The sequence below is a fragment of the Dendropsophus ebraccatus genome, chromosome 7 (genome assembly GCF_027789765.1).
Source record: "Dendropsophus ebraccatus isolate aDenEbr1 chromosome 7, aDenEbr1.pat, whole genome shotgun sequence".
NCBI lineage: Eukaryota > Metazoa > Chordata > Amphibia > Anura > Hylidae > Dendropsophus > Dendropsophus ebraccatus.
The window spans coordinates 124365700-124380530 of record NC_091460.1 but is presented as its reverse complement, the minus strand read 5'-3'; the positions used below and the strand labels follow the sequence as shown (position 1 = coordinate 124380530).

General features: G+C 45.8%; 1 protein-coding gene across 1 annotated transcript in view; it reads right to left on the bottom strand.

The window, feature by feature from the left end:
• Positions 1-3117: 3117 nt before the first annotated feature.
• Positions 3118-14831, bottom strand: part of DAPP1 (dual adaptor of phosphotyrosine and 3-phosphoinositides 1) — a 40443-nt gene continuing 28729 nt past the window's right edge. The window contains exons 6-9 of the mRNA XM_069976790.1: positions 14597-14659; positions 12726-12811; positions 9533-9620; positions 3118-4563 (exon numbers count right to left, since the gene is read on the bottom strand). Of these exons, the coding sequence (XP_069832891.1) occupies positions 4531-4563; positions 9533-9620; positions 12726-12811; positions 14597-14659 (270 nt within the window). The 3' untranslated portion in view covers positions 3118-4530. The remainder of the gene's footprint in view (positions 4564-9532; positions 9621-12725; positions 12812-14596; positions 14660-14831) is intronic.

Sequence of the window (14831 nt, the reverse complement as noted above, 5' to 3'; positions counted from 1 at the left end):
AATATTCAGGGGGCACAGTGTGTGGCAGTATAGCATTCAGGGGGCACAGTGTGTGGCAGTATAATATTCAGGGGCACAGTGTCTGGCAGTATAATATTCAGGGAGCACAGTGTGTGGCAGTATAATATTCAGGGGGCGCAGTGTGTGGCAGTATAGCATTAAGGGGGCACAGTGTGTGGCAGTATAATATTCAGGGGGCGCAGTGTCTGGCAGTATAGCATTAAGGGGGCACAGTGTGTGGCAGCATAATATTCAGGGGCACAGTGTCTGGCAGTATAATATTCAGGGGCACAGTGTGTGGCAGTATAATATTCAGGGGCACAGTGTCTGGCAGTATAATATTCAGGGGGCGCAGTGTGTGGCAGTATAGCATTAAGGGGGCACAGTGTGTGGCAGTATAATATTCAGGGGCACAGTGTCTGGCAGTATAATAGTCAGGGGGCACAGTGTGTGGCAGTATAATATTCAGGGAGCACTGTCTGGCAGTATAATATTCAGGGGCACAGTGTGTGGCAGTATAATAGTCAGGGGGCGCAGTTTGTGGCAGTATAATATTCAGGGAGCACTGTCTGGCAGTATAGCATTAAGGGGGCACAGTGTGTGGCAGTATAATATTCAGGGAGCACTGTCTGGCAGTATAATATTCAGGGAGCACAGTGTGTGGCAGTATAATATTCAGGGGGCACAGTGTGTGGCAGTATAATATTCAGGGGGCACAGTGTGTGGCAGTATATTCAGGGGGCACAGTGTATGGCAGTATAATAGTTAGGGGGCACAGTATGGCAGTATAATAGTTAGGGGGCACAGTGTGTGGCAGTATAATATTCAGGGGTGCAGTGTATGGCAGTATAATAGTCAGGGGGCACAGTGTGTGGCAGTATAATATTCAGGGGGCACAGTGTGTGGCAGTATAATATTCAGGGGGCACAGTGTGTGGCAGTATAATATTCAGGGGGCACAGTGTGTGGCAGTATAATATTCAGGGGGCACAGTGTCTGGCAGTATAATAATCAGGGGGTACAGTGTGTGGCAGTATAATATTCAGGGGGCACAGCACATGGCAGTATAATTTATTATACTTATAAATCATAATTTATTTCAAGTTTATTTTATTAGGGCCCGTTCACACTGAGCAAAACAGAAATTCCGAGCAGAACCTGCGCCGCGGACTTTGCTCGTTATCCCGCCTGCCTCACTGTCTCAACGTGATGTCTTGTTCTCCACCACTCTTTGCTCAAAGAATTGACATGTCAGTTCTCTGAGCGTAGGCGCATGGACGACCCCCTTCCCCTCCAGGTGTGGTGCTAGATTTTTGGATGAAAGCAGTTTTTTTTTCTAATCCTGGATAACCCAGCAATTAGGCCAGCAATTTCTGATAATGATGGATAATAGATAACAGCGTATATATATCCTCTGGACTCAATCCTGTGAAAAAGGCCGATAACAAAGCAGAGTGGTAAATGAGCGCTGTATACTCAGCAAGGTCAGGGACTTTATGAAAACCTTTCTGGACACCTCATGTACTTACCTGCCAAATCTAAGGCTACAGGATGCCTATATAGGACAGGCTGTGATAATGGCTGATAAGAGAACCAGGGTTTGCAGTGTATGTCCGGCAAAGGTTGGTGGTACCTTTACACGAACATTTGTGGGCATCCAATGTACCTTGGTGCCAAATTTGAGGTCAAACAGTTGAGCGGTTAAGTTGCCTATAGAGGACGGATAGACAGACATTCACTTTTAGGCTCTGTTCACACAACATATATTTTCGTAAAATCATGGCCGTTGTACAGCGGGCATGATTATTATGAGAATATACGTTGCATTGCTGTCTATGGGACCCCGGCCGGAGCGTATACACATATCCCTCGCGGCACCGCAAACAACTGACATGTCAGTTTTCTGTGGCCGCTATTCAGTGAATAGCGGCCACAGAAAACAATGTCAGTGCACACTGTGAAGCGAGCGGATTTGGCCATACACTCCATAGTGTGCAGTGTAAAGTTCTGATGTGGGCACGCACAGATGCGCCCACATCAGAACACTGCGACCCGATAGATCATAAGGCCAGTACTGCAGGGATGATCTTTTCATAGATCGGCCGTTTTGTCACTCGCCCGGGTCACAAAATGGCCGGTCTCACACGTTGTGTGAACATGGCCTTATAATACAGATCATTTTATGCTGGCTAACATTTTCTAAGCCAATAGGTCCTCTTCAAAACATTACTATCCCACCAATCGCTAAATATAGCCAGGAAAACAATACACGTCTATAGAACCTGGATCCTGCAACATGTCAGAACGAGCTATGAATGGGAAGTGAAGCTCACAGGCACAGGCTTCTCCAAGCTATACTCAGTGATCAGTGAGGGTCTGTGTGACATGTCCATTTTTTTGTGTGACAGTAATGCTCTTGTAGATCATGTGACCACCGTCACCCACGTCACTGACAGGGGCAGAGCTGGGGGTTGGATTAACGAGTCAAGGTCCAGCCCCCAAATTGCCAATACGGCCGATAATCGTCTTGCGTAATAGAAGCCAACTTTGTCATGTGGTTTTAGATTTTTTTGAAAAAGTCAGCGCTGCACTACACCTTTAGGCTATGTTCACACTACGTAAAACTACGACCGTAGTTCTCGCCGCAGAACTACGGCCGTAGTTTTGCGGGGTGGGACATAGCTTTATTTTTAATGGGATCCCGGCCGGAGCGTACACACATCGTATACTCTCCGGACGGGATCCCGTGCGGCGCCGGAAGAAACTGACATGTCAGTTTTCTGCGGCTGGAATTCAGTGAATTCCGGCCGCAGAAAGACCTGTCAGTGCACACAGTGAAGCAAGCGGCTCCGTCCGCTTGCTTCACTGTGGACTATGGGAAGCTCTGATGCGGGCGCACGCTGATGCGCCCGCATCAGAGCTCCGCGGCCAGAAGGATCACCCGGCCGGTACTTAAGTTCTGGCCGGGATGATCTGGGCTAAGACCGGCCGTTCCGTGACCCGGCCGGGTCACGGAATGGCCGGTTGTTCACAGCGTGTGAACATAGCCCTAAAGAGTAGTAACCTGCGTTATCGGACATTTTTCCATCACAGCAGAAAGTACAGAATAACAAGTAAATATGTGAAAAGTACAAATATATTTTATTTCTCTTACTCTACGTAATAAATTGTAAACAATACACTTAACATGTCAAGACTCCATTCTATAATAAGGATACTTAAATATTACACTGTACAAACAAATGTCAACAACTTAAAATGATTGTAACAGTTAAAGGGGTTTTCCCACTGTAATCATTTGTCACCTACCCATGGGATAGGCGTTTCTGGTGACGGCCAATGCAGGAGGCGCACAGCCTGTGACTTCATTGGCGCATGCGCAGACCAGGACGATGGCGTGATCATGCATCAGACTGGGCAATTTATAATATTGATGGAGAAGGAGAGGATGGAGTGGTGAAGCGTGCTAAAAGGCAACATGAGTGATACACCAAGACTCTTCTTTGCCTCCAGCAGAGTTAACAAAATGTATGCAAAAATGATGTGACAAATTTGTGACACCTAGAGTTGAGCAAACCTGGAGCATGCTCGAGTCGATCCTAACCCGAACTTTCGGCATTTGATTAGCGGTGGCTGCTGAACTTGGATAAAGCCCTAAGGCTATGTGGAAAACATGGATATAGTCATTGGCTGTATCCATGTTTTCCAGACAACCTTAGAGCTTTATCCAAGTTCAGCAGCCCCCGCTAATCAAATGCCGATCGTTCGGGTTCGGATGGACCCGAACCCGGTTCGCTCATCTCTAGTGACACCATTTCTACCGAATTCCCCCGTAGACTTCACTATTGGCCAGCTATGGCCATCTTCACTCCTGAGTTCACAAAACACAGTGTATATGTCTTTACTTTCAAAAAATGTATGTAAAAAAAACTATGTAAAGGTACCCAGTTCCATAGCTATTCTTACCACCCCTTTCACATGTATGACAGAGCAGGAGCGAGCTCTCGTCAGGCAAAGGAGACCAATGGCAGGGGACCAACAGGAGTTGCAAGGGACATAGGGATGGTAACGATTTTTTTTCCAAAAATTTTTTACTTGGCTCCAGCAATGTATGATTAAAAAAAACAAAAAAAACAACAACTTTAATATCCCTTTAAACCAATAGGAGCTTGTTTTTATGCTAAATTATCAGACTAGTTTTTCCCATATGAACATGCTGCTTTGAATAGGTCAAAATCTCATCTCATCTGACAAAATAAAAAAACTTTACATGTCATATGTCATAGGAAAACAAGAGTCTGCATTCTATGTCCAGTACTTGGGCCTAGTTCTATATCTATGAAAACCTGTCATGTTTCTTAGGATTTCCATTATATCTGTCAGTTAATAATACTAACAACCCTCCAGGAATAATGTGATTTCTCTGTATAAATCGGTTATTACACATATTGATAATGTAAATGTCCAGTGTATCTGAGCAATGACGTCCTCTGAGCGAATCTTGCCCAGTGCAGATAGTTTGCAGTCGCCTTCATCGTCTCATGGTTTGTCTTCTTATTTGAGACTAGAACAAAGAAACAGCACACATTACAAAAGCCTGGGCGGTCACCCAAAGATACATGTAGCTATAGCTGCACTGCTAACAATTAAAGGAGAAGTCCAGCAAAAAAATTTATTAAAGTATTTTATTGCCCCCCAAAAGTTATACAAATCACCAATATACACTTATTAGTGGAAATGCTTATAAAGTGCTTTTTTCCCTGCACTTACTACTGCATCAAGGCTTCACTTCCTGGATAAAATGGTGATGTCACTTCCTGGATAAAATGGTGATGTCACACTGACTCCCAGAGCTGTGTGGGCTGTGGCTGCTGGAGAGGATGATGGCAGAGGAATGCTCAGTGTTCCTCAATGTCCCTCTGCCATCATCCTCTCCAGCAGCCACAGCCCACACAGCTCTGGGAGTCAGGTCGTGACATCACCATGTTATCCAGGAAGTGAAGCTTTGATGCAGTAGGAAGTGCAGGGAAAAAGCACTTTATGTGCATTTCCCGTAATAAGTCTATATTGGTGATTTGTATAACTTTTGGGGGGACAAGACAATACTTTCATAAAAAGTTTCGCCGAACTTCTCCTTTAAGGTATTTTCAAAGTAGCAACAAGATAAACAAACTTTACTCAAGCTAATGTTATGGATGACACTGGTAGGCCGCTTATATTGTGCAGGGAAAGAATAGACATGAGTACATGAACCAGGCTGGGCAAGGAGACAATAGAAAATTGGTGGATCTGTCCTGGCACACTCCCTTCAGCAAGAGCCCAATGTCCTGACCTCGTAGTTCCCCAAAGGACACAGACACAGACTCCACACTGATGCTTAAAGGGGAACTCCACATAAGGCCAATCCACATAGTCTCCTGCTCCCACTGCTCTCCCACCTTAGGAGACAAATATTCCACGCCTCTGTCTCACATTGTGTGTGTTTGCTGAGCACAAGCTGATAATGCGGACAGGGAGCAGGGCGTGATGTCCCAGGAGGCTTGGCTGGATCCCCCAATTCTCTGAGTGATTCACCATCTCTGACCAGCCAGAAGCAGCTGCTGCAATTTTGCTGATTGTGCAGAAGTGTTCCTAAAAATTAAGACTGTGTTCACACATGTTGGAGTTTCATTGTAGTACTGCAGCGTATTCACAAAAATGCTGCAGTAACACAAGTAAACGATGCTAAATGGCAGAGAGGATCAGAGCCGGCACTGCCTATCCCACCTGGAGAAAACGAGGCATAAACACTATATCCCATGTAACATAATATCGGATGAAGTCCTTATTGTGGGGCTCAACTTCAAAGATAAAAGATGCTTAATCATTATATGTGCGTGGAAATGACAAGAACATTTTTTTTAAAGAATTCTTTACTTTATTCCAATATCAGCATTACAGGTAGAGAATACAGTGTGCTGTGTGGTGTTACAGATAGAGAATACAGGGCGCTGTGTGGTGTTACAGATAGAGAATACAGTGCTGTGTGGTGTTACAGGTAGAGAATACAGTGCTGTGTGGTGTTACAGGTAGAGAATACAGCCTGCTGTGTGGTGTTACAGGTAGAGAATACAGTGTGCTGTGTGGTGTTACAGGTAGAGAATACAACGTGCTGTGTGGTGTTACAGGTAGAGAATACAGTGTGCTGTGTGGTGTTACAGGTAGAGAATACAGCGTGCTGTGTGGTGTTACAGGTAGAGAATACAACGTGCTGTGTGGTGTTACAGGTAGAGAATACAGTGTGCTGTGTGGTGTTACAGGTAGAGAATACAGTGTGCTGTGTGGTGTTACAGGTAGAGAATACAGTGCTGTGTGGTGTTACAGGTAGAGAATACAGTGTGCTGTGTGGTGTTACAGGTAGAGAATACAGTGTGCTGTGTGGTGTTACAGGTAGAGAATACAGTGCGCTGTGTGTTGTTACAGGTAGAGAATACAGTGTGCTGTGTGGTGTTACAGGTAGAGAATACAACATGCTGTGCGGTGTTACAGGTAGAGAATACAGTGTGCTGATTGGTGTTACAGGTAGAGAATACAGCGTGCTGTGTGGTGTTACAGGTAGAGAATACAGTGTGCTGTGTGGTGTTACAGGTAGAGAATACAGTGTGCTGTGTGGTGTTACAGGTAGAGAATACAGTGCTGTGTGGTGTTACACGTAGCAACTTTGTGTTGTGCGGGTGGGACCACAATGAAATGACAAAGTCCTGCAAATATTTCAGTAACACAATGAAACTGCAATGTGTAAACACAGCCTAGATGTTCTGCAACAGATTTGGGTGGAGAATGTGCAGGGTGGAGGACTGTGATGAACAGCTAAGGGAAAGCATTGCATTCCGGTACCAGTACTGCATTCTGGGAACTGCTCCACCAGGAAGTACAGAAACACAATACAGAACAAAACCCCCGAAAACAAATGGATTTTTGGAAGTTCCAAAACTGGGATAGATAAGTAAGTAATGCTATATGCTTCTGCAGAAGTTTTATTTTTTTAACCTCTACCTGGAGTTCCCCTTTAAGAACAATTCTTTAATGGCAGCGTGTTTCGAGGAGGCAACCCTCCTCTTCATCAGGCATTAAACCAGGCTGGATATAAAATCATCATAGAAAAGGGAATTCATCAGACTGGATGAGAGTTTCTTTTCCTGTATTCAGATGCATCACAGCAGGTCTTACCAAGACTTTAATATGTGCTGTTACAGAAAACAATGTAGGAGTCTATTATCTGCCACTAGATGTCAGTAATGAGCCTTCTTAAAATATGTCTTTAGGGTTCAAACCCACTTGCCGGATCTGCAGCGAGTCTCCTTGCTGCATTTTTGCAGCGAGACTCGCTGCAGATCCCAGCCCTGTACTTTCATTAGCAGAGAAACTCGCAGCAGGGATGTACATCCCTGCTGCGATTTTGCCTGCAGCCCTCCCCATTAACCCCCTTAGCCACCGGACATTATACATTACCAAGTCCCCGCTCCTGCTTGCTTCGGGGCTCCCGGTGTCTTCACGGCCTGCCCGGCCAATCAGTGCGCTGCGGCGGGGCAGCGCACTGATTGGCCGGGCGGAACGTTCCGGGAGCCACCGAAGCAAGCAGTAATGTATATCCTGCCCGCCCCCCTGCAGCCCCGATCGCCCCCCGCAGCCCCTGGCCGCACGATTGCCCCCCGCAGCCCCCGGCCGCACGATCGCCCCCCGCAGCCCCCGGCCGCACGATCGCCACCTTCCCCCCCCCCCCCCCAGCACTGATTGCTCCCCTGCAGCTCCGATCGCGGGGTGTGGGGTGCGGTGCGATTGTGCGGCCGGGGGCGATCGTGTGGTCGGGGGCTGCAGGGGGCAATCAGTGCTGCTGAGGGGGTGATCGGGGCAGCAGGGGGGCGGCCAGACTATACATTACCGGGTCCCGAAGCAAGCAGGAGCGGGGACCCGGTAATGTATAATGTCCGGCGGCTGGGGGGTTAATGGGGCGGGCTGCAGACAAAATCGCAGCAGGGATGTACATCGTGCGGCCAGGGGCTGCGGGGGGCGATCGGGGCTGCAGGGGGGCGGGCAGGATATACATTACTGCTTGCTTCGGTGGCTCCCGGAACGTTCCGCCCGGCCAATCAGTGCGCTGCCCCGCCGCAGCGCACTGATTGGCCGGGCAGGCCGTGAAGACACCGGGAGCCCCGAAGCAAGCAGGAGCGGGGACTTGGTAATGTATAATGTCCGGTGGCTAAGGGGGTTAATGGGGAGGGCTGCAGGCAAAATCGCAGCAGGGATGTACATCCCTGCTGCGAGTTTCTCTGCTAATGAAAGTATAGGGCTGGGATCTGCAGCGAGTCTCGCTGCAAAAACGCAGCAAGGAGACTCGCTGCAGATCCGCCAAGTGGGTTTGAACCCTTAGGGTAAATGTCCCATTTCCTGCCCCATTATTTTAAGGATCAGGAGGGATCCCAGAGCTCAGATCAATACCGATTATAATGTTATGGGATATCATGATTACTTAAAATAGGCCCCATTTGTATAGGGGACCTGTCATCAGTTTCTTTCTGCCCAAACCAAATGAAACAGGCATGGGCATTCGGGCATCCCCAATAAACCATCAATGATTCACTCCCATACTGTGGCATTTCAGAGAAATCATAGTTTAGCACTTATCTAGCGGCTTCTCTCCTGGTTAGATCTGATTGACAGGTCTATCCCAATCTGTATATAGCCAGATTTATCAATAGAGTGCAGCGGGGCTGGGGCTACCCTGCTAATTGTTTTTTACCTCTTCCCCAAGACATTTCTCTGGAATGCTGCGGCATCTTAGAGTGGATCATAGCTGTTATAATAAGGAAGCCTATCCCTATTTCAAGGCATATAACTCAGGACAGGCTTCCTTTAGACGGATATTCCACTCAAACATAACTTTTCATATGTTGCTGACAATTCATTCCATACTTATCTATTCAGTCTCCTTCCCCCAGTTCTGAGCTGCTGCTATCTGCTGAAGACATAAAAAAACTGTGTGAACTTGTCTCTCCATCCCCCCTCCTCCCTTTAGAGAAGGCTGATGTAAAAAAAAGTCTATCTGCAACCTTGTAGCTTCTTTGTAATTCCCGGGAGGGATAATCATAGTGAGTTCAGCAACTTGGCCTCAGATTAACCTTCCCGACATTACATTAGAAACTACAAAGTTGCAGATACAGCCTAACCAGGGACCTGTTTACATCAGCCATCTGGGAAGGGAGGGGGAGATGAAGAGAAAAGCTTACACACAGTCTTCAGCAGAAAGCAGCAGCTCAGAACTGGGGGAAGGAGACTGAATAGATAAGTATGGAATTAATTGTCTCACCATGGGCAGCAACGTATGAAAAGTTATGTTTGAGTGGAATAGCTGTCATGAGGGCTGCTATCGGATCAGTGGTGAAGCTCGGGTCTCCATGGCTACAAAATTTCATCAAGTGACGCATTTACAGTAAAATACAACAGCAACATCTAAAAGGCCAAAAGCCATTAGTAAAGGGAACGTGGTTTCTTACCATTTTCCACCTTAAAATTTTTATCCATTCGTCTGCTTCTGCCCCAGTCTTTGCACATAGGTAGTATGTCCTCAGAGGAAACACTAAACTGTAGAGGGAGAGTGTATAGTCAGCTGTGAGTTTATAATACAGAATATTGTGGAATTATATGTACAATATCTGCTGATGTCTCTCTGGTATATAAGAAAACACCAGTATTGGAAATAGCACATGGAAGGAGGTTACAAATATTTTTGATTAGGGACCAGGATCCGACCGTATGAACTATATAAAAGGTAAAGAGTAAAACACCACTTTCATTGTGTGCCAATGGTAAGGGTGCCAGAAAGAAAGAGATTTCCACTGGACAACCCCTTTAAGTACTGAATGGAGTGGGTGGAGAAGCCTCTCCAAATAGGAGGTAGGATATGAAGGGTCCCTGAAAAAGTCTATGCTGCACTCTAAGGGCCCTATTCCACCGGACGATTATCGTTCGCATAATCGTTAACGATTAACAATCTCAAACGACCGCTATTGCGAAAGACCTGAAAACGTTCCCTCATTTCCATGGAACGATAATCGTTACTTATGATCGTATTTGCCATAGTTTTTTTCTTCGCTATTTCTTCGCTAGTGTATTCGTATCTACTGCGAACGACCAAACGACGTCTTATTCAATGCGAACGATTTGCGAACGACCAACGATAAAAATAGGTCCAGGTCTTATAAAGCGATCAACGATTTCTCGTTCGGTCGTTAATCGTTAACTGCATTTCAACCAAACGATTATCGTTTAGATTTGAACGATTTAACGATAATCTGAACGATAATCGTCTGGTGGAATAGGGCCCTAAGCCTTCCAAGGTTATCACAATAGTTCTCTGCTCCATCACTGAAGGGTGAACATTGGTTGGTTCCCAGCAGACACTTGTGCTTATCGATTCAAGCTGCAATGCCTACTGTGCGGTACATGTTCTTTGACACAAAATCTATAGGCCTGAAAGATGCTGGATGCACTACTAGGGGATCCCTGGGAACTCCCACAGTCTCTTGTCTCTGAATCTCCACTTCTCTTGTATTTCCTCAGATTAGACTAGGAATGACACTGCGGGCTTTAGAATTTTCATCATTCCTCGTCTATATAATAAAAAAAAAAATCACAAAAATAATAAAATCGCCCTGGTCCTCTTTACCATAAAGTCTTCTTATTGCAGGAGACTGGCTCCATAGACTCACAATACAAGTTAGAGTAAGCATCGAGTCAGGGAAGCCTCACCCTATATCTAGACATCTATGGGGGTCTCTGCACTAATAATCCAACCCAAAATCAAAATTTTTGACATGTCTGCACAACATCAAATACAAAAGCAGAAATTTGCAGGCAGCATACTGTTTCACTTTTATGTTTTTGTGTCTATATTTCAGCCGTCGCAGCCAGTGGCGTAGCGACCATGGTCACAGCGGTCGCCGCTGTGACCAGGGCGCTAGAAAGGGGCGGCCCGCGAGGCCCCCCCCATGCCACTGCACTGCCCGCCTCTCACTCCCTCTTGTGACTGCAAGCAATGTTTTGCTTGCGATCACAAGAGGCAGGCTGGGACGGGCCCCCGGCTGTGTTGCGGCTCCCCAGGGAGCTCTGTGTGCGCCGGGGGGGAAGTACTTCCGGCGCAGGGAGCGAAAAAAAAAACAGTGTTGAAAAAAAAAACAGGTCCAACGAAGCTCCGCCCTCCTTTCGCGGGAAGCCCCTCCAGCGTATGACTAGGGGACTAGAGGAATCATTCAGGTGAGTATAGATTTTTTTGTTTTAAAGGGGATGATGAGGGAACAAGAGGATGATGAGGGATGTAGTGGTATGATGATGGAACAAGAGGATGATGGGAGTGTAGTGGTATGATGATGGAACAAGACGATGATGGGGTGTAGTGGTATGATGATGAAGGGACAAGAGGATGATGAGGGGTGTAATGATATGATGAAGGAACAAGAGGATGATGAGGGGTGTAATGATATGATGAAGGAACAAGAGGATGATGAGGGGTGTAGTGGTATGATGATGAAGGAACAAGAGGATGATGAGGGGTGTAGTGGTATGATGATGAAGAAACAAGAGGATGATGAGGGGTGTAGTGGTATGATGATGAAGGAACAAGAGGATGATGAGGGGTGTAGTGTTATGATGATGAAGGAACAAGAGGATGATGAGAGGAGTAGTGGTATGATGATGGAACAAGAGGATGATGAGGGGTGTAGTGGTATGATGATGAAAGGGCAGGAGGATGAAGGGGTAATAGTATTATGATGGAGGTGGTTGTAGTATGATGATGGAGGGGCAGGAGGATGAAAGGGGTAGTAGTATGATGATGGAGGGGCAGGAGGATGAAAGGGGTAGTAGTATGATGGAGGGGCAGGAGGAGGGGATAACATGGGGGGCATCTGTAAGGGGGATAAAATGGGGGGCCATCTATATGGGGGATAACAGGGGGCATCTATAATAGGGACAACACAGGGGGCCATCTATAAGGGGGAAACATTGGGGGGCCATCTATAAGGTGGACTACACGGGGGGTGTATACAATAGGGGGATATGTACTATAAGCGGGTCACAGTGTCAGCCTACCCACTAAATGAGATTGTAAAGGGGCCATTACAGATGTGCAGTGTGTATAGAGATGAGGATGTGAGGAGCGAGGAGCCTAATATGTCTGTCTGGCAGATTCTGTAGATTTGTGGCTCGGAGAAATTCTCATAATGGCCCAGGGCAGATGGAGAAGATGAAAAGGGAAGAACTCTGATCAGAGAAGACGTCCCCTGTGAATCACTTCATATAACTGCACTGTAATGTATATGGCGTATAGAGCCTGTGTACAGTGCGTCCACCTCTATCTGACTGTATGAAGTGATATTGGTCTATGTACAGAGGATTTTATTCAGTAGCAGCGGTAGTGTTAATCAATAGCAGCGGTGGTGTTAGTCAGTATGTGGTGGTATTAGTCAGTAGCAGCGGTGGTGTTAGTCATTATGTGGTGTTATTAGTCAGTATGTGGTAAGGGGGGGCCCAAGTTGACCTCTTGCACCAGGGCCCAAGAGACATTAGCTACGCCCCTGGTTGCAGCGTACACCTGTGTAGTAAAAATAGTTGTATCAGATGTGCAGGTCAACTTTTATTGACAAAGTGACAAAGTGTTATAGTAAGACTAAAAATGTACAAATCACATACCAGAAGCAATTGACTCTCTCCTGTGAGTAGTCAAACTGTACAGCACTGCACTCATTGAGGTCCAGAGTCTTTATTGGCTCCTGGGACTGCAGAAAGAGCAAAATAGGAAAAAAAAATTTTTAACTGTTTTTTGTTTCACTGAGTGCAGTTTTGTTAAAATTGAAGATGAGGAAGCCATGCCTCTATTCTAGGGCATGGCCTATACAGCAATGTCCTAATATTCCTCTATTGCTAGAATACCCCCCTTTATTATAAGGAGGGGTGCAAATACAGGGAAGAAAAACAAATGGTTAATTCTCTGCTTCGGTATTCGGGTATGTGCACACTACGGAATCCCTAAGGAACACCTGTCACGGATTCCTTTGCTCGCGGACTCTGGCAGCCACGTGCATCTCTGCAGCTCCCATAGACTCTATGAATTAACCCGATCATTCTTTGGGCGGATGGTGGAATCTGGCAAACCATAGAATGAAGCCTATGGGAGCCACGGGGATGTGCGCGGCTGCCAGAGTTTGCAAGCGGGTGTGAGCTGCAGTTTTTCCATCGGGATTCCGTAGTGTACCCATACCCACAGACTGGGGTGCCAAGGGTTCACCAGTAGAATTGATTAAGGGTCCCAGCCTACAGTACCAGGGAAATATGACCTGTAGAGAAGAGCAAACCGGGTTCGGGTTCAAGTTCATCCGAACCCGAACGATCGGCATTTGATTAGCTGGGGCTGCTGAACTTGGATAAAGCTCTAAAGTTGTCTGGAAAACATGGATACAGCCAATGGCTATATCCATAATTTCCACATAGCCTTAAGGCTTTATCCAAGTTCAGCAGCCACCGCTAATCAAATGCCGAACGTTCGGGTTCGGATGGACTCCAGCATGCTCCAGGTTCGCTCATTTCTAATGACCTATTATACCCATTTTAGAAAACACCATGAATTTACAGTGATTTGTGCAAAACTGTATAGTATGTTTTAACAATGTGAATTCTGCTGACGGATTTGCAGGAAAATACTAGTAAATTAGATACTGGTGAAACAGATATACACCACTGACAAAGAAAGTAGTACATATACAGGGTGTAGCTTTCCTTTGGACCAGCTAAAAACTGAACTTACATTTTAATTAAACAAATTCTTCATTTCCCTAATTCTTTATTAAAGCTTCAATTTTAAAAAATTAGCAGGCTGTGAAAAGCTTAGCTGTAAGGGCACTATTAGACGGAGCGATAATCGACCCGATTCGTCAGATTATCCTTCTGTGTAATAGAAACAACAGTCAGCCAATGAAACAATCATGGGGCCATGTAATGCTGCGTTTACACGTAACGATTATCGTGCGAATATGCGCGATAACGTTCGAATTTGAACGATAATCGTACGTGTAAACGTGGCAAACGATCAAACGACGAACGAGAAATCGTTCACTTTGATCTTACAACATGTTCTAAAATCGTCGTTCGCTAAAAATTTGCAGATTGTTCCGTGTAAACAGTCGTTCGCCGATTTAACCAATGTGTGAGATAGGCTTAACCGATCGCAAAACGAATTTTCCGTACGATATATCGTACAGTCTAAACGCTGCTAATCGTTATGAAAAAAAAATCATTACTCCAACATCGTTAATCGTACGATCGGGCCAATTATCGTTTCGCGTAAACGCGGCATAATAGGCTCAGTAAACGAGCACTGATCTAGCAGATTGGCACTTGTCTACAATATTGATCGGGCCTTAATAGGGCCATATAATAGGACACTGAGGAATCTTATTATAAATCCACAGGGCACTTTTGAAAGTGCACAAACCATCTACCTCTCCCGCCACTGATCCCTATTCCATTTTAACGAGTATGCGGTCTACACAAGTGATACAACTTACCAGCTGGTCCTTATAATATTTCAGCTCATTACGTGTCAGTATAAACCACCTGGTTTTCCAGCTCTATCAGACACAAGAAGAACATTGTCACATTGTTAATGGATACAAGTGCTATTCCAGGGTCTAGATTTATCACCGAGAAAAAAGCATTTCAGCAGAAGGAAAACAACACTCACAACGGCTGATGACCTGGTGCAGAAATATCACCGTGTGAAAGACTCCTCTAATGATGCTG